The sequence below is a fragment of the Notolepis coatsorum genome, assembly GCF_963971535.1.
Source record: "Notolepis coatsorum genome assembly, chromosome: 1".
NCBI classification, from domain to species: domain Eukaryota; kingdom Metazoa; phylum Chordata; class Actinopteri; order Aulopiformes; family Paralepididae; genus Notolepis; species Notolepis coatsorum.
Window position 1 is genome coordinate 126998520 of NC_140165.1, and position 20822 is coordinate 127019341.

The 20822-nt window shown below is 44.7% G+C and overlaps 1 protein-coding gene across 4 annotated transcripts in view; it reads right to left on the reverse strand.

Moving 5' to 3' along the window:
- Positions 1 to 646: 646 nt before the first annotated feature.
- Positions 647 to 20822, reverse strand: part of plat (plasminogen activator, tissue) — a 24464-nt gene continuing 4288 nt past the window's right edge. The window contains exons 2-16 of one of the 4 annotated variants that reach the window (XM_084332935.1): positions 19872 to 19901; positions 12772 to 12860; positions 12481 to 12607; positions 12089 to 12223; positions 9873 to 9983; positions 6771 to 6945; positions 6567 to 6658; positions 6274 to 6448; positions 6026 to 6111; positions 5798 to 5857; positions 5234 to 5435; positions 5004 to 5137; positions 4180 to 4320; positions 3466 to 3614; positions 647 to 2339 (exon numbers count right to left, since the gene is read on the reverse strand). In XM_084332935.1, coding sequence (XP_084189061.1) covers positions 2175 to 2339; positions 3466 to 3614; positions 4180 to 4320; positions 5004 to 5137; positions 5234 to 5435; positions 5798 to 5857; positions 6026 to 6111; positions 6274 to 6448; positions 6567 to 6658; positions 6771 to 6945; positions 9873 to 9983; positions 12089 to 12223; positions 12481 to 12607; positions 12772 to 12860; positions 19872 to 19878 — 1848 coding nt within the window. In that variant the 5' untranslated portion in view covers positions 19879 to 19901 and the 3' untranslated portion in view covers positions 647 to 2174. The remainder of the gene's footprint in view (positions 2340 to 3465; positions 3615 to 4179; positions 4321 to 5003; positions 5138 to 5233; positions 5436 to 5797; positions 5858 to 6025; positions 6112 to 6273; positions 6449 to 6566; positions 6659 to 6770; positions 6946 to 9872; positions 9984 to 12088; positions 12224 to 12480; positions 12608 to 12771; positions 12861 to 19871; positions 19902 to 20822) is intronic. The other 3 variants (XM_084332937.1, XM_084332936.1, XM_084332938.1) reach the window with 3 other exon arrangements.

The following is a 20822-nucleotide window of genomic DNA, read 5'->3' on the forward strand; positions in this document are numbered from 1 at the left end:
TTGCCTTGGTCCAAGGTGTTTTTCATATACAAATCAATACATTTAGAAGACTTTGCTTGTCCTAACAATGTATACAGAATGTATTTCCCGCACCTGCTACATTGGGGTGTGGTGGTAGTAAAGGTGATACAACTACTCCAGAGGGGAGGTGGCTACTGTGGCCCCACCCATAAGATAAGATAAACTATATGAGTAGGATATAGCAGTCAGCTACAGGTATAAACAGACATAGGAAGGGATTGAGCCTGGAGGTTGTATACTCTACATAGTGTACAACATGTAGGCTAATCAGAAACAAGGTTTACTTCAATCTGAGCAGTTTACTGAATTAACTTCTTCTCTTATATCATATTCCCTGTATTTCCTAATTTATTCAGAACTTAATTGGCAATTTCATCGACATAACCTTTTATAAAGCACTTAAAAAAAAGAAAAAACATTTAAGATGCTATTGACAAATACGTTATGACTCATGATCAATACTTTTTTTATAACAATGCATAGGCCATACAATTTAATTACTATTATAAATATTAAAATGTCTTGGTAATTTACTCACACAATACAGCTAATAATTTACTAGTGATTTATGTATGTCTGATCATTTTACCATATTGTCAGAACAACGAAGTGCATAACAAAAAGATTTATTCCAAATATTATTTATTGAAAATGGAGTACATGGTTATGATGAGAATACAATCAATAAATTATTAAACTACACACATTCAAGTTGTTACAAAACATTATAAAATACATATAAATATTAATAACATAAATCCTAATTGCCCTCAAGAGTCCATCACATAGTAACTTTAGAAAAAAAAGATGAAGGAATAAAAAATAGAGTAAGTGCTTTGTGGTCTGCACACTGTTTGCTATAGTACATAATAAAAATACCTCCTGATAATTTACAATATAAAATCAACGTTCAAACACTGTACATACTAGATGCTGGGCTCAACCCAAATGCCTGTTGTAGGCTTGGAAAATAATCTGAAATAAGATTAAGAACTTTGACCGACAACACAATCCTCCTCTCCTCTTCCTTTTTTTTAGTATAAAGAATCTGAGATGACTGGCAATGGTTTTGATGGCCAGGGCGTACTCCGTTACTTGGGCTTACACCTGTCCAAAACTATTCACATCTATAAAAGGCTCGGAGGGCCACGAGGGGCCTTTAGGTGCTGCAGGGGGAAGTGTTGTCATATTTAGATATGGACTCTGAGCCAGCAGACAGTCTTGTGGTAAAGTGTAAAGGTCTGTTCCTATATTTTACAGAATAAGACCCCATATGACCCATGAGATGCTTTATTAAAACAAACGAATTTAGCAGGACAATAAATCTAGCTGACGAGTCTGTAAAACAAATGCCCTTGAGGGTCGGTTGTAAAAACATTCCTATGGTAAACATTGTGCAAAGTAAATGCCTGTATTGAGTGGAATGTGTGTCCTGTTAAATTAATAGCACAATTGACGTAGTCAGACCCTATCGAAATGATTCCTCCCTTCCATAAGGAAACGTCAAGCTAACAATCATGTAACAATCATGTCCTGGAAAGGAATTCACAGGATCACAGATTAATACAATATGCCTCTCAACGAGTCTACCATACATTGGGACTTTTTCTTATTTCTCTGATTGGACAGACAGTACTACTGTGATGATATAACCTCCACGCTAGCTGTGAGATGGAACATGGAGACATGGAGAATGCTATGGATTAAAAATATAAAAAGAGAACATCAAATATTATTGGACCCGTCAAAACGGCTGAGGAGAAGCAGCCACGGTTGAGAGGAAGTATAGTGTTCTGAAGTTTCTGTCCATATAGCATCCTTGCATCATCAGCACAGTAAAAGGCAGGTGACAGCCTGGAGAAGGTTATGACGGAGAGTGAGCGGGGACTGACTGAGGTCCCACTTGTGCATCTCCGTAGGAGTATTCTTCCTGGCCACGGTTAGGGGGTCTACTGTGTCTGGACCACCAGTTGGGTCAGTGGATGTGAGAACAACAGGTCAGCAGATCCTGAACAGAACAAGCGCCCTAATGGTTTCTCCCTCTCCGTCTGTTCACTTGTAAACTTGCCTGCGTTGGTTGTGTTACATAAACATGTATTGTTCATCACACACCCTCTGGTTTTGTGCGTGTGTTTCTGACAGATGTTATCAGGTCACTGGTTAGCCTTGATCTTGTCATTGATCCAGCCGATGTAGTTGGTGACACGTGTGTACACCCCCGGTTTGTCCTTCTGGCCGCAGCCGTCTCCCCAGCTGATCACGCCCATCAGAGTCATCCTGTCGTTTTTAGGACAGACGAGAGGACCGCCGGAGTCTCCCTGTGTCATGAATGGAGACGGAGAGAGAGACAACGAGAGTCAGCATTTCATATGTGCAAAAACAAATGGAATTAGTTAGGTAGGTTTACTGCTACTGGATAATATTAAGCTGAAATGAGGTATGGTCAGACTACTGCTTGGCCTTACTCCTAAAACCCACCTTACCCCTGCCCATTTGACAACCTCGGATGGCTTAGAGTAGACGACAGAGTACAGCAACTTGCAATGGGCCTGGTCTACAAGATACACTACACCACTAAGATACCCATGTACATGTCGAAATATTTCCCAAAGGTCAGTGAATTCCACGACCACAACACCAGAGGGAGTTCCACAAATCATGTTAAACCCAGATTCGGCTCAAACAAGGGACTAAACACGTTTGCAATTATGCCACAATAATGTGGAACACCCTACCCACAGCCATAAAATAATGTGAATCCCTACCCTCCTTCAAAACCGCTCTCAAAGAGCACCTACGGCCGGCTGCAATTAGAAACTGGCCCCGGTAAATGTCCAACCCGCCCCCCCCCCCTACCCAACCCCCTCCGATGTCCAATGTACAGTTTCTTCCCCTTCGAATGTAGGCCTATATGTTTTTTTTTATGATCTCTTTTTCTGAAACAGTACTGGATATTTGTATGTCATAAATGTCTTGATGAATTGAAAATGGAGGACCCTGATGTAAACAAGACGAAAGTATTTTTCTGGTCTGCATCCTCTTAACAATTGTTTGTATTGAGCCGTACTGTATTGTACCCATTCTGCAATCTGTTAATAAAGTGTTCAATCAATCAATCAATCAATCAATCAAGCATGCATGTATCCCCTCCCTACTTCCCATTTCCAAAATGGCAGCTTGTTCGTTTGTCAACTTTCTCTTTTTCTACCTAAAGTTGAATCTAAAATATGTTTCTGACAAAAATGTTAGTGGTAAGTTTGATATGCTTGATTATTTGATCAATTATTTGACAGCTTTGTAAACACCAGAATGTTTTGGCGGTGCTCTAGTGACATCTAGTGGCTGAAACTACTTAGTACAGTATGCCTTTAACGTTTTTTATCACTGTGTCATCAGCGGAAAATAATTTTTTCTATGTTACAACAGCAGCTCAAGCATCCTCACCTTGCAGGCATCATCCAGTCCCCGGGTGTCCCCCGCACACAGCATGTTGTGAGTGACCGTTTGTCCAGACAGCACGTCAGGGACACACCGCTCCTGGGGCCACAGCCGAACATGGCCTCTCTTCACACGCTCAGAGTACTCGTGGCTGACTGTAGAGAGAGCAGGGTGTTTAGATAATTTGACATTAAAAGTTATTTTTGTCCAAAAGCACCATTCGGTACCATGGTGATAGCACACGTTTTTTTTAGTATGGGTGGCCCCAGTGGGAAGGGATTCCCTAACCCTGGCAGTGTCAGTGCCTTGCTCGACCCATATTTGAGCTACAGGACCATCAATTCATTACAAACACTGCCCTCGTCTCAAGCATGACCAAAGTTTCTAAAGTTTTCGGAGGGAAGAAATTGCAACGTTTGAATACAACAACATCTGGTCCTAGATCTATGTTGTGCGGAAAAACAATGTGGTCAGAATCGGAACCCGTTCATTTACAACCTGTGTACGCCACACAGCGATCAGCGACAGTGTTATATCAGCGTTATATTGTATATTTTGTATAGTGTTTGGTCTTTATTTTTAACTTTTTACTCTATGAAGCACAATTGCAGGCGGGTCATACTGAACAAAGCATTTTACTATATTGGACATGTACCATTATGTGCCAAATAAAACAAAACTTGAAACTATGCTTGGAAAGGAACATATATGCTTATTTACACTCTTTATCTCTCCCGTAGCCAGAGATCTCACACTCGGTCCAGTCGGGCAGCACCAGTCCTGGTTCAGGCAGGCAGGCGGGGAGGACCTCCGGGGAGTCAACCGCACACAGTCCAATGTCACTCTTCATCTTCAGCAGCGCTGCGAGGGGGAGGAGGGGGGGACAGAGGAGAGGGGAGGACAGCAAGAAAGAAAGAAAGTAGAGATGGTTTCAAATGTATTGGACAATAATGTGTTACCAGGGCCGTGCAGAGACCTTTAGAGGGGCACGGTGCTACATTTTTTAAAAGGGCACATGTATCAAAATGTTAGAACACCAACTACAGCTTAACGTAAACCAGCCAAACTATAGCATTAGCAACCAATATTCAGAGAATGTAACACGGAATTTTACAACAAACTGCATCATACTATATGATTTATCAAAATGTATTATTATTATTATTATTATTTGAAGATTCCTCAATTGCAGACTACTCTCAGGCTGCTAGAGGACATGAGTAGTTTGTGTACCTGGACTTTGCTTACACCCCCAGCAGAAACTGACAAGAAACAGCAGACAAGAATGCATACAAGAAAGCACTGCTGACTGACGGGCAAACATGAGGCGAGATGCTCGGTTTGCGCTAGATTTCTATTATAATCTAATGAATTAATGAATGAGATTAATGAATGAATCTAATGAACCCAAAGCCCCCCCCCCCCCTCTGCACGTGCCTGTGCTTTACTCATGAAGCAGCACAATATGTAGAATATTGAATGAATAATGACAGAACAGCTGGCTTTTTATTTTGATTCTTTCTGGCTTCAAAATGTTTACTCACCTATGTCATTGTTAAACGTTTCTTCAAAATCCTCATGGCTCCACAACTGCTCCACCTCAAAGATCTGCTCACTGGTCGAGTTCTGCTTGCGGAATGTTCTGCCCAGAACTATCTGAAGCTCCTTTGCTACATGCCTGAAATAATCAAGGGACACCACCTTAGACTATAGTGTGTGTGTGTGTGTTGTGTCCAGTTGTGTCCAGTGGGTTGTCAGTCTGTATGTTACCTACCCGTCCTCGAAGCAGTGAGCGGCAGACAGAACCCAGCAGGAGTCGATGAGGATTCCTCCACACAGGTGGAGGTACTTCTTGTGCTTGCGGCTGTAGAAATTGATGGCGGCCTGCCAGGGCTGTTCTGTGATGTCACTCTCATAGCCTCCAAACATACGGAACCTGCGATTCAGGGAGTTGTCTAAACGCTGTCCACACGTTGCTGTAGAGCACGATGCAGTATGGTGGTTAGAAAACTGCTGTCTATATACTGTATGATGAATCATTTATTAATTCTTAGCATATAGACAGAAATGGTACTTTTCGGCAAGGACAAGAATGAATATGCCCTTTTCACAGAGGCCATTTTGACTCGTCATTGCAGGGTAAATGCAGGTATAACTAATAACATCATTGTTCTGTTCCGTTTAGATGAGCATGCTGGCTTACTGAAATGGCTGTAGCTTAACTAAATGGAATAGAACCATAATTTATGTTAAGTTACACTTGTGTTTACCCTGCTGTGACACGTCAAAATGGCCACTGTGAAAAGGGTCTATTGGTTTAAGTTTGAGGGGCGATTACCTTTATTGTTATTGGTGGTAGGTGCTCTGGGGCCGAGGGTGGTGATAGTAATTGGTTTCACTAACAAAAGACGAAAACATTTGTCACATTATGAAATGAGATATTGAGAACATTTTATGGGTTCAAGTTATGACAGACTGATGACTCATTTTCTCAGTCGTAATCATCTCTCTGCCAAGCATCAATGTGAATGTTTGCGACACGTTGTGACCATGGAGATATACTCACAGCATTTGGTGACGTCACACAGCTCCCAGGTCAGCTGCATGTTCTTATAGACGTGACACCACGGCGCTGCGTCACCATCTGGGTTCCTAATTAAATACAGATTCAGAATGAAAATTGCAGTTATTCTACATTACTCTGTATTGTGTAAGAGTTGTGTGTCAGTAAATTGTACTGTTATACGTACAGTATGTTATGCATTGTGTGTTACATATTGTCAGTAGTATAATGTATATTTTCATTGTCAGTACCTGCAGAAGCTATGGCTGCCCAAGCCCGTCTCCAGGGCGTCAGATCTCCATGCGTTGTAGAATCGGCGCGTGATCAGCGGAGAGTCCCAGGGCAGACAGCGAGAGCCACTCTTTGTGACGGCCGTCGTTCCTCTGTATGACTTGCCAGAGTCCTGCACACACTCCAGGTTCTTATCTGAGGCAAAACACAAACGGTGAAAGAAAGGTTATTGTCTGAGTAGGAGGAATTAAATTAAATAAACAAACATCACATACAGGTGGTGAAACTATTTCAGTTTAATCATTTTTATTACCTTCAGGGCACTTGGGCAGGGTACAGAGCTCCCAGTCAACGTGAGTACCTTTATAGACATAACACCAGGGTGCCGAGTCAGTGTCAGGATTCCTGAGAAGAAGAAGAAGAAAAGAAAGGAATGAGATGGATGGTTAGAAGATTTGTCCTGGAAAAGCTGGATAATTTTTATTTTTTTTTGTTGATAGACGAGAGTTTACTGTACCGGCAGAAATTGTGGTTACCCAGGCCCAGACTGCTGGCTTCAGTTCTCTTGGCGGTGAATCTCTTTCCCCTCAGAGAGGTAGAGTTCCAGTTGATGCACTCGGTTCCTGATTGGCTGATGCTCCATGTACCGCGGTACCCTCCTCCCTTGCCCACAACACACTTCTCGGTGGCATCTATGGAGAGAAGAGATGGGTTATAAACATGCAGTAATATAACATGTGCTTAAACCTATGTGGGACACCAATGTCGATAGAAACCGTTGACCAAGGCTTCTCAGTTGAGATGGAATGTAAAAAAATATATATATATTTAACTTGTGAAATCAATGTTTGTGTGCACAATTCAATTCAAACAAGTTATGCTCATGTGTTGTCAAGAATATTTGAATGTTTGAGCTAAATAACAATTTTCATTACATGACCCAGTTATCAAGGAATTCAGATTCTCAACAAAACTGGTGTTTCTTTTGTTTAGTTTTTTCAGAGAAAGTTGTGCAATTTGTGGTTTCAACCAATGACTGTGTGTAAACTGCTGTGATCATAAATGAGATCACGTTCATTTGGGTCTGGGCTCCTCGGGTGATTACTGTAATGACTTGGCTACGAACACATGCTTTAAATTTTGAATGCCGTGCTGTTTCCATACCAGGCAGTGATGTTTCCAGTCAAGATGCTCTCTACAGCTCCGGAGTAGAAGGACTGGAGTATCTTCCCAGATACTCTGAACTTCCTTAACTGTCTCAGAGGCGCTGCTTCGCCTTTTTTTACTACTGAGTCTATGTGTTTTCTCCATGTCAGATCCTCTGAGATGTGGACCCCCAGGTACTTGAAGCTGCTCACCCTGTCCACGGTAGCCCCGTTTATCCTCAGTGGCGTGTGTGTCTCCTGCTGTCTTCTCCTAAAATCCACGATCAGCTCCTTGGTTTTACCAATGTTCAGGAGCAGGCTGTTGTCCTGGCACCAGCGTTCCAGTACCTCAACCTCCTCCCGGTAGGCCTTCTCGTCGTTGTCCGACATCAGCCCCACCACCACTGTGTCGTCCGCAAACTTCACTATGGAGTTGGAGCTGAACTTGGCCACACAGTCATGTGTGTATAGTGAGTACAGCAGGGGGCTCAGAACACAGCCCTGGGGGGACCCGATGCTCAGGGTGATGGTGTTGGAGGTCTGACCCCCCACCCTGTCCGCCTGGGGCCTTTCACTCAGAAAGTCCAGTATCCAGTCGCTCAGAGCGGAGCTCAGACCCAGCTCGATCAGCTTGTCCACCAGTCTGGTGGGGACTATGGTGTTGAACGCTGAGCTGTAGTCAATGAACAACAGTCTCACATAGCCCCCCTTCTGGCGGTCTAGGTGAGAGAGGGTGCTGTGCAGTACTTGGGAGACCGCATCATCAGTGGACCTGTTTGGCCTGTATGCAAATTGCATAGGGTCCATATCACTGGGGAGGGAGGCACAAATGTGATCCTTAACCAGTCTCTTGAAACATTTCATGGCCACAGAGGTGAGTGCCACCGGTCTGTAGTCATTGAGACCTGTTGGGGAGGATTTCTTTGGTACCGGGATAATGGTAGACATCTTGAAGCAGGCAGGGACCACTGACTCCCTCCGCACAGGACTTAAGTATGCGTCCTGTTATTCCATCTGGGCCAGCAGCCTTCCTGGTGTTCACCTGCATAAATGCTATACTCACACTGTGTTCCGTCAATGAGAAAGCGTCCCCGCCCCCCTGCGGATGCCCCCCCCCCTCCACGACAGCCGGCGCGCCAGTGACGTCACTAGCCGGTGAGGTAGAGTTGAGTTTGCCCCGTGAGAGAGGCGTTGTCGCTCCCCATTGAGGGGGCGCTGACTTTGTAGTCAGTTATCGTCCGCAGTCCCCGCCATAAGCCTCTTGTGTCATTCTGTGCCATTTGTGCCTCCATCTTGTCAGCATACGACCTCTTAGCAAGTTTAACAGCTTTGCGCAGAGTATAGACTGTTGCCTTGTACTCTTCCATGTTTCCTGTCTCTCTGCCCAGGTTGTAAGCAGTGGTGCGAGTTTTCAGAGCTGCTCTGATAGTACTGTCCACCCACGGTTTCCTCGAGAGCGTCCTGAAGCGTGGCCTCTGATTGGTCGGACCATCTCTTTACCTCACGTGACACGACGGCGTCACGTGATCTCTGCCTGTAGGCAGGAATAAGCAATGGTCCGATGTGCTTGTGGCCCCCGCTAATGGAGGAGCCGGTACTGCCTTGTAACCGGCTCTGAACGGGGTGTAACAATGATCCAGCGTGTTTCCTCCCCTGGTGGAGCAGGCGATGTGCTGAAAAAAGGATGGCATCACTTTCTTCAGATTCGCCTGGTTGAAATCACCGGCTACGATCATTGCTGCGTCCGGGTGCTTGATCTGGTGGATGTTGAGATGCCCCTGTAGCTCCGCCAGGGCCCTGGCGGTGTTCGCTTGGGGAGGGATGTACACAGCAGTCATGATGATCGCGGTGAATTCTCGGGGGAGATGAAACGGGCGACATTGAATGGCCAGATGTTCCAGTTCCGGGGAGCATGAACTGGAGAGTATCTTAATCTCCTTTGGGCTAACCTAGCCATTGTTTGTAAGGAGACAGACACCCCCGCCGATGCTCTTACCAGAATTTGATTAATCAATTAGGTGTGCTTTTGGGAGCCAGGAGTACTGCCTATGTACAGCCCAGTTTATACAGGATTTTTACTCTTGGGTGTGGGGCAGGCGGGCAGGGAAGGGAATCATTTCTTTAAAATGTGGTGTGTTGCTACACCAACCGAAAACGGTGTTAAATACAAGGGAAGAAAAAGAAGCTGGAAAATAAATAATTCAAATAAAAAATATATATATATATAATTTAAGCTAGTTTGTTTGCAAAAGACACAACACGTTTCACAAATTCGAGGAAGTCATATACAATTGTTGAAAAGATAAATGATGTCACCTTTAAGCCGACTGAGTAATAAGAGACAGCCATGTGATGTGAAAAGATTGTGATGTAAAAGGTTTGCAGAGTATTGTGGTGTTGAGTAGGCTATTGTGGCAGGTGAGGTCCGACATAAGACTTTTGACATTGTGATGTGAAAGGAGAGATGTACTTACTAATCTCACACTGAGAGCCAGTGAAGCCGGGGGGACACTGGCACAGGAAGTCTGAAGAGTAGACTGCCTCTTTGCAGGTGCCTCCATTATAGCACCGAGACTCGTAGCAGTCTAGAGGAGGCAGATAGTGAGGCGTTTAGTTACTTTCAGTTTTAATTCCTTTGATTTCATTTAGCACAATGATAATCCTATTTAGGGGGGGGACAAAAAAACGATATATGATCGTACTTCCTCTTGTGACACGTTATCGATACACTGGCGCCAAGTATCGATATAAAAAAATATATACATTTATGACCCATTTTACTGCAATACAAATGACTGGAATGAGGTGAACAGACTGAAAATTGTATCCTATTACATAAAACAGATTATGTATAGTTGTATTGCAGATGGTAATAAAGTTTTCCATTGGGGACATAATTAATAGTTATTAATAATAATCAAGTTGTGGTCAGTGTGTGTTATAGAGGCACTATGCAATTTTCTTGTACATTGTTTCATGTACAATTGGCCAGTTTGTGAGGCACACTAAAGAATCTGATAAGATTTCATGTAAATTCTGTGAATAAATAAATAATTCCTGCTGTTTGCTTTTTATGGGTATTTTTTCTTTAGTTACACAGATACTGTGATGTATCGTAGATTACATTTATTGCAATATATCAATTATCACAGATATCATGTATCGTGATATTATCATTATCGAGGGCAAAATTCATCACAGTATCGTATTGTGAGTTACTCGTATGTCGTATCGTCCCACCGCTAATCCTAATATAGATGTTCTCTAACATACGAGACGGGTTGTTACTTATGTCATCCCCAGCCTTTAAATTCAAGGCTGTTTATTTTTCATATCTTAACGAGTTCTAAGTACAGTAACTGCTAAACTATTAGGTAGTACAGAATGTTCTTTATAGTTTCATAATTTCTCTTGAGTTCTATATCAACACTCCTATCACTTCTGACGGCACAAGATGAGGTCACAGACTCCGTGCGGCCGGGCAGACTGATGAGGTCACAGACTGCGTGCAGCCTGAAGATATTAAAAAGCTGAGTTATTTTGATTGATATTTATGAGCCGGCTGAACAGAGATTCAGGAGACAAAGGTGAATCCAATCGGTGGTTTCTATTGGCTGGAACACACAGGAACGAGAAACAGTCCTGGAGACCATGGAGCCCTCCGCGGGCAATGGCTGGAACACACACGAGAAGCAAAACAGTCCTGGAGTCCAGAGCCCTCCACAGGGCTAAAAGCCTCCAGAATGACAAACAATCATGGCTTAAATACTCTTGTGAGTTCCATATTTAGGGAGGTTGACCGATTGGTTAATAATTGATGATCCGACAGGTATTGGCATACATGGTCTGGTCCGGGGATGAATATGATATTATGTTCAGGTTTGCTCCTCCTCCTCACTGGCCGGTGGCTGCAGGCCCGATGCAGCCATGATGCATGCACCGGTCATTAGGTCACACAGGTCATCAGGTCAATGTATTTCTGGGTGCATGGCCTAGGCTTGGCCACTAGATGCACATTCCAGAGTGGGGGAGATTATGCTCTCACCAGAGGAGCTGGATGTAAGGATAGGAGCTGGATGTAAGGATCTGTAATCCTTCAGTGGAATATTAATGAAATATTTACAAGCCGGGCAGGCTGATGAGGTCACAGACTGCATGCAGCCAGGAATGTGGTTGTGATCTATCTGGAGGGAGGGTAGCTTTGACACCCCATTCGCAATCCTTCATTAGGGGTGAAAGTGTGTAGGGAGCTTCCCCCGGCACTAGACTTCCTAGAATAGTAAAATTCCTAGACTAAACTACGCCCACTCAAAACACAGTAACGCCAACAGCTCTTGGTTCTGACACACTAACGACTGGGAACAGTAGACGTGAGGTCAGCGATTGGTAGCAACCGAAATGAACAAATCTAGACAAAAGAAAGTTATGGTGGACAATAGACTTCGAGCCTAGGGCAGGCAGACAAACACACAGATCAAATCTGATGGGTCATTAAAAAATAGAAGCAAATGGAAAATTCTACCCACTGGGAAAATCTGAGGGAGTCGGGGGGAAAAGACTAGACAGTGGAAAGAAAAGTGGAACAGTGCAGCGAGTCAGCCTGTGTGTGTGTGTGTGTGTGTGTGTGTGCGTGCGTGTGTGTGTGTACGCGTTTGTGCATTTTTGTGTGTCTGTCCATCTGTCCACTCACTGACAACAGGTGCATCGTGACAGCGCTCTCGTGCGCGCGTCATGCATTGGCAGTACTCCACACGCTGGCCCCTCCATCGCAGCCACGTGTCCCCAAAACTACGCACGGCTGATGTCTGACTATCCATACAGTGTGCTGAGAGGACACACACACACGCACACAGATAGACAAACGGACACAAACAAGGAGACACGTGTAAAGATAATCATTATTATTAGATAAGAGTAGAGGGAACAAATGATAGGGTCACAAATATAACCAACCACAGAGATGAAAAGGAGACACCTACAGGAAAAGAGGATTTCGAGGCAAGCAGAGAGTTAAGGAGAATCTACACGCGTGACGGCAGTGATTATGTTAGTGAAAGCAAAATGAATGGTGGTGGAGCTCACAGGTGGTGAATAAAGTGGGTGAGGGGGACTTCGCCAAGTGAACAATCAAAATGGTCCTTCTTGACGGCGGCCGGTGAGGCTCACCTCTGTAAGAGCGGGTCCCTCTCCTAGTACGCCTGACCTCAGCCTGGAGGAGAGAAGAGACAAGTGGATGTTTCACTGTGCGGCGACACTCGGATATACGTCACAGAACGACTTTCAACACTGACAACAGTGGATGCTATTACGTTAATGCATGATAGTCACAGCTATTTGTCCTAACAAGGTTAAAGGAGAGGAGGCACTACTTACATTATGCACTAGGCTGCAACAGAAAGCTGATAGGAGCACTAGAAGTTCCCAGGTTCTGGCCATTGTCTTTGTGTTTGGCCTTTTATCCGCTAGAAATGAAATGACAAAGAAAAAGTATATTTGTTACAACCAAGGGAACGATACCGCTGAATAAAGCAACAATGAGAACAAATAAAAAGAGGTTGCATTTCCACCAATGGATATTGTAAACCTTTCATCAATACCGAGCCTGCAAGGAAATGAACAAAAGGCAAAAAGTCAACAACGTTGTACAGCTCTTATTCTTGGTCCACCTTTCCATTGTGACGCTGTTTAATTTCCTTCCTATCCCACTATGAGCAAGAAAGACCGCGGAGCGAAGGAGGGTCTGTGTGAAGTGGCAGATTTCCAGTTCCTTGAAGTTATGTTGATTTCCTGTGGGCCTTGTAGGGAGTCGGCAGAGAGGAAATTATAAAAACACTGGCCCATCTGATTGGATTGTTCAACAGAGTTTGCGTTTAAATATGTTGGACGGAAGGACCTTGGACTTAGAGAAACAATGTAATCCTGATGTCCATAGAGTTGATACACAAACAGTGTAACCAGTGGCGGCCGGTACATTCTTCTCCATGAGGGGCGCTATACCAAACATTTTGCAAACATGTACCACGCATTGGCGAATATTTAATTAGGTACAACTATCACCATTGCCATCAATCAATATATGATCACAGTCAGTCAAATGCAGCCACGCTTCCAATATGCCCTACACAATCAGAGAGAGAGTGAGAGAGAGAGAGAGAGAGAGAGAGAGAGAGAGAGAGAGAGAGAGAGAGAGAGAGAGAGAGATATCGCAACTCTCACTTGTTAAGTTGAAACGCACAGTGGTCCAGCAGGCAGAAGAGCTTGATAAAGTATATCCACTGTCCAGACTGTGTTGATGTCCAACCATGTCCACTGCATCCATATATAGCTTCTTGTTAGCCTTTGTTGATGTCCATCCATGTCCACTGCATCCATATATAGCTTCTTGTTAGCCTTAGGCAACAAGTACTGTGTGAGTGACGAGCTGTGTCTTTGCCCATTTCCGCGTCGAACAGCCTGCAAACTACCTGGCGTTCCTATCGCCCTGCTCTAAGACAAACTCTAACCTTAACCAACTTTGAAAGAGTGCCTAAGCTTAACCGTCGAAAGAACTTGCCGTCACGCTCTAAGACAAAGTGTGACTGCATCACAACAACACAACAGCTAGCATCGAGTCTATCTACTATCTACTATCTACTAACCAGAAACTGGCGTCGGCCAATCAGAGAGAGCGTCTCCGAGAAATGCGGCTATGGAAAAATACTGGCGTCGGCCAATCAGAGAGCGTCTCCGAGAAATGCGGCTACGGAAAATACTGGCGCTGCTTGCTTAGAGATAATAGTTTGCTTTAAACCGCACCCGGCTTCCATCATAATACATTATATTTCAACGCACAGCGCGTTATGCACTGATTGGCTGCAACGGATACAGCGATGAAACCAGTGCACGGCGTGCACGCCCACTGTAAGCGCTATTGCGTCTAGCCCGAGAGAAATGCGGCTACGGCGAGCCTGAGAGAAATGCGGCTACGGAACGTATTCTCTATAAGACAGTCACTTCCTGTTCATGAAAACAATTATTTATATTTGATATATTAACGTTATATTGTGCATTGGAAACACAAACATACTTAAAATGAGTAAATATTATTCATTTTAAACATGTTTATATTATTTATAGGGCTATAAAAAAATAATAATAATAAAAATCTTCTTCTTCTCTCTTTTAACCAGGGTTAACCAGGGAGGGCGGCGCTCTAGCGCTCCCATTGACCAGCCGCCACTGAGTGTAACGTGTGTCTCAGCGCAGAGTCGGAAAACAAAACATTGTGGACAGGTTGAGGACGGAAGAGAATAACGATAACGTCATATAGTTATTAAAAATGCCATGTATGTGTAAGCTGCAAGGTTTTCAAGGTTTCATCTAGAGCAAAACTGCATCATGTTGGAGTTACAGTGAGGCCTGTTTAAAACAATAACATAAAATCACATTGTGTGGCACATATTTATAACAATTATAACTTTTCTTTTTCATGGGGATGTGAACCTATGATGTGATATAAGTGCGGTTGGGTTCGGGTACTTCCAGAGCTGAGCCACACATCACTACTGCAGACACAGACTGTCCTCAGGCCCTGAATTGCTCCAGGTCCATTCTCCATCCATGTCTCCGCCTCTATCCCAACAGTACCAGTAAACCCTGCCTCACCTCCCTACAGGCACGTCGTATCCAGTGTTCCTACCATATTTACACTATCTCTTTTCCACTGGGACAAGCAGGAAGGGAACCATCTTCGCTTGTTATCTCAAAAAACAAAAAACTGTAATTGAAATACTGTCCACAAGCCAACAGACCCCCCCCCTGTCTGCATTCAGGACGAGGCAGCACAGAGCGAGGTGGTCGAGGAGGGAGGAGCACGCAGAACTCTGCCTCCACCGTCCTAAAACACAGATGTAGGGAGGATCAAAAAGTGAGTCAACACTGAAAGAGAGGGGAGACGACTCAATGGAAACAATGAACAATCTGACACCCTGTTCGTCTCTCGCTCCATGTGCGAGTAGAAGACACGTCGATAAAAGACTAACTCCGCCACCCTGTGTAGGAGTAGTCGACACAGCGGCGGGGGCTTGTTGCTCCTCAGCCAGGGGGCGAGTGAGTAAACATGAGTCACAGAGAGAATGGAGGGGGGGGGGGGGGGGGGGTAAAGAGGGGAAGAAAGACTTTTACAGAAGAAAGAAACGATGAAAGAGGAAACATGAAAGTACCAACTTTGAAAAAAGTTGCCAAGCAACCTCTTCATTCACACACACACACCTGCCTAGCGTCTACGTGGATGTGCGACTAGCCTCTGTGGGTGACTGGGCTAATAGAAAACAGCATGGAATTTTGATATATCAAGGCCCCGAACTGCTACGTTGGCAACCACACACACACACACGCACACACACACACACACACATACACACACACACACACACACACACACACACACACACAAGACACACACACACTGTGCACACATGCTCATACGGTGCTCAGGAACGTAGAGCTAATCGAGATTCATTGTTTATTCTGTTTAACAGAGGATTTTGAAACACACACACACACACTCACTCACCGTAAAGTGTACAGATCTTTTAGCCTTTTGTCATCCAGAAGAAAAAAACCTTTTCTGTCCGTTTACCCCCTCGCTGAACCTCATTGGACGCACATGAATAACAGGCACTGCTCTCTGTCTAGTTTCCTTTTTGTTTCCTTTGTGCAGCTGTTCACCCTGTCCCCCCTCTCCCCTAGCCCCACGCCTGTCAGCTGAAAACATGTGTTTCCTGCTAGCGTTCTGAGCCTTTACCAAGGCCCCATTACTATCATATATATACATTATCAACACAACCACAGACACGCACACACCCACCCATCAAGCCTTAACATGTGTTCCTCCCACTCATGCTGGTGGTATCTCGTCTACAAGAGACTCTGCTGCGGCACCACAGGGTTATCAACCACTCTTTGACAATCCCACAATGCAGTTGGCCTCACTTTTAGCTGTATTTGCGGTCTGGACGGGATCCTACAAAACCAACTCTTACAAGACTCAACGCATACAAACAAAGACATTAACACATATAAAACAAGCATACACACACACACACACACACACACACACACACACACACACACACACACACACACACACACACACACACACACACACACACACACACACACACACACACACACACACACACACACACACACACACACACACAGACAGTATCTTGGTAGAAGTCTGGTTTACAAGATACAACATACATTTCTTGTCCAGTCAGCTAGTCTTTTATTTAACAGGCAGTTTAACTAATTTCCGTGAAGGGATAAAAGGAAAATTGTGTGTCCCACCCAAATGGTTTAACGATGGCTTTTTGACTGTCTGTGTGCCCATAAAAACATGCGTGACTAAGTGACCAAGTACTCCCAGAGGAGCTGAGGTGTGGATCTCCTCTGGTGCAGTAGGTCAGGGCCAACTGGAAGAGAGCACAGACAGCCGGGGAGTTGGAGATAGACTATATGAGTCAGAGTCAAGTTCATACCAGCCACTCAAAACACACAACACTTTAGTAACATGTGCACTCACATGCAGATATGCAGACAGATACGTGAACACACACGCTTAATCTTCCTCCTTTCTACACAAATATACACAAACTCGCACACACCCACACACACACACACACACACGCATGCATGCATGCAAACACAACACATGGACACACACCCTAGATGGGAAGGGTAATTCCCCAGTGTTCATTTCCTAACATAGTGGTGTGTGTCGTCATACAGCTGTAGTATAATCAACAGAATTAGCTGCTGACCACAGCTCCATACTCCCCCACTGGCGATGAGTCCACAGGGCCATTAGTGGGGATGTGTGAGGGTGATGTGTTGAGTTTATAAAGGTTAGGTTAGTGGTGAGACATTCTGCACTCTTTTCCAGTAACACCAGGTGTCAGATAAAGGATAATGTGCATTATGTGTGTGTGCGTATGTGTGTGTTTTTACCTAAAAGGTGCACTGTCAGTGGAGCAGCTCTAGATTTTATACCTGATGACATCACAAGTTTGAGTGTAATGTCTCTGGTTTCTGGCTTTGGGAGAGAGTAGCTCATGTTCATAATAATTTATTGAACCTCCCTAGGCCAATGGAATATTGGACGGTGTTCCCCTTTAAGATGAAGGGCTCTGAACGGCATGACCAGTGTGTGGAAATCCAACCTCCCCCGTCAAATCAAGCTCAACTTCTTTCATGCAACAGTTGAGTCTGTCCTTTTGTATGGCAGTGAATGCTGGACCTTGAAGCCCACCCTGCAGAAGTCCTTGGATGGGTGCTACACCAGAATGATGCGTGTGGTGCTCAACATCAACAGGGATGAGCATGTCACTAATGCAAACCTGTATGGGGGGGTGCTAAAGGTGAGCGATAAAGTGGCAGTCAGGAGAATGAGGCTGGCAGGTCACTGCCAGAGACACCATGAGATGCCAACCAGCAAACTTGTGCCGTGGGAACCAACACACGGGCATCGATCACGAGGACGTCCCACGTTAACCTACGTGGACGTACTCAGGAGAGATGCGGGAACAGAAAGCACCGGCGAGCTAGCCAGATGCATGGAGGATCGGGATGACTGGAAGCACCGATGGAGGGCCCGTCCGAGGACGACCTAGATAGATAGCTTCACTGTATAAAAGTATACAGAGCACCATCATTTTACATCATGATGACGCAGAATCCACAGCGCAGAATAGTACTGTGTACTGAGAGCGGACATATAGGGCACCTTCTGGCATTACTTTGCATTTACATAACCTTGTAGATAGGGATGTCCGATATTATTGGCCGACCGATATTATCGGCCGATATCGGCAGTAAAATGTGATATCGGAAAATATCGGTATCGGTTAAAAAGAAATTTAAAACAATAACAATATTTGTTATATATATCCAGTGAAATTATTAGTTACCTGAAATTATTCAGTTTTTTGGGGGGGGAAACCCTGCATATATCGGTATCGGTTGATATCGGTTGATATCGGTATCGGAAATTAAGAGTTGGACAATATCGGAATATCGGTATCGGTAGAAAAGCCAATATCGAGCATCCCTACTTGTAGATATTAATTAGCAGACAATGTTATCCAGAGCGATTTAGAAATGAGTGCAACAGTAGAGTGAGCTCAAATTCAATTCAGTAGAGTGAGTTCAAAGAAAATAGCCCAAAGTAGCAGTGGTTTAGTTGGCCTGGTGCACTGCCGGGGTTGACCACAGGGGTGGTTTGTGGCATGCTGTCACATGTCTGTCTACTGTCTTGTTTCTGTTCCCTAAACGGTCACAGCCTTAGTAGAATACTGTAGACTGCCCACTCACTTTGGTGGCACCTGGGAGAGGAATTGCCACAGGAAACACCTTCAGGCTGTGCACAGCAGTGTTGTTTCTACATCAATTGCTTTTGGCAACGAAGGGTATTTCATAACAATTATGGCTAAACCTTGTAGGACGGAATTGTAAACACGGGTCTTGGGTTTCACCAGTCTCATGCCAGGCAGGGCTAGTTTCCTATGGTACACCGTCCTGAACACCGTCACACTTAAAGCTGTCGCGAACAAACGTGACTTGGGACACTGGCTGCATTCAGTAACGTTTACAGTATTTACAAAGTACAGCATGTAATCAAATAAAAATTCACATTTGAAACATTAAAATGTTTCACATTCCCATGCAAACTTTACTTTGCATATTTTGAAGTGCCTATTTTGGGGGTTCTGCATCGAACCAGACCTACTAACTTCTGTGCTATTTACTTAAAATTATACCCTCTATTGTGTGGTGGGAAAAAAGGAAAAGCTATGAGAGTTATGAGATATGATGTCTCGTCTGTATGGTAAGCTTCTTGGCGGACTTTATCCCCGGACTCACTGCTGTGGGTCTTTCAGTAAACCCTTAGTGATCCCATCACTATAACAGAGAGTCACATTGTAGCCATTCAGTCTCTCTCTTATACGTGGTGTAAACACTGTCTGAACGTAGCTGCAGAGACAATCAGAGACCCAGAGAGAGAGGGAGAGACAGGGGTAGGGGGGGCAGAAGGGGGATTGGAAGAAGCAGGTGATGACATTGGAATAGAATGAAACAGAGCAGACTGAAAAGATGATGTGGAAAGAGAGAACGAGAGAGAAAGAGAGATAAACACCAGGATGACAGAAGGGGGATAGAGCAGTGCCAGTGTAGAGAGAGAGAGAGAGAGAGAGAGAGGGGGGGGGGGGGGAGAGAAATCAGTAGACAGAGAGAGAAATGGACAGACAGAGAGAGACATTGATAGACATGGACAGATACACAGAGACACAGAGACACATAGACAGAGAGAGAGAGAGAGAGAGAGAGAGAGAGAGAGAGAGAGAGAGAGAGAGAGAGAGAGAGAGAGAGAGAGAGAGAGGAAGGAATCTTCTAACCACAATAAGGTCAGCAGAGGTGGTGAGTAGTCAGACCTTTCATGCAAGAAGGGTTGAGTCATCCAACTGTATAGGACCATGCACAGAGAGAGAGAGAGAGAGAGAGAGAGAGAGAGAGAGAGAGACGTTAGTTATAAGAACATGAACGGGTAGGGCGGCTACGTGGTGCAGTGGGCAAGGCGCTCACCACGAATACTGGAGACGCTGGGTTCGCCTGTTCGAGCCCAGCGCTCCACATTGCTTTCAGTTTAGCTGGTCGTCCGTACTAATACACATTGGCAGTATTAGGGGGTGGGAAACTGATGGGTGGGGATCGGGCGTTGTGGACAGCGACTCCTACAGGTCGGTTGGTGCGCCTGCGCAGTAGAATCAGGAAGCGATGGGGGCGGCGCCCCTCCAAAGCGCAGACCCCTGACGCTGAAAGATCGCGCCGTGCAGGTGAAAAAGATGCGACTGCTGTTACCTCGAGTATCGGAGGGGACTCGTGCTATGTATGACTTAGTCCACATTGCAGCCGGCTTGTGGGAGGCAAGAAACAGCGTTCGAGACAGGGGAGGGTTGAATTGGATGATACGAAATTGGGATGGGAGAAAAATAGAAAATGGGAGAAAAAGTGGATAAAAAAAAAGAACGTGAACGGGTTGAGAAATGGAGTGCTGATAATGAGCCCTTAGAAGCTCCTTCCTCAGCTGGACAGACAGGAGCAGCAGTGATGAAGAGCAGGGACCCGCACCGATACCAATAGTGGTCAGAGAATTTCTCCCAAACTATAACCTGATACCAGGAGCCATGTTGTGTAAACATGTCAAAAACAATCTAAGCTGAATGGGTTGATTTTTGGCAAATAGAAGCTTGTTGGATGTCTCTAATGGAGAAAAATAAGATTACATCTATACGTCTAAACTTATAAAGTAAAAGTAAAAGTAATGGGGCGGTCAGGTGGCGTAACGGAGATTGCGTTCGTCACCAAACCCCGGAGCGGCTAGA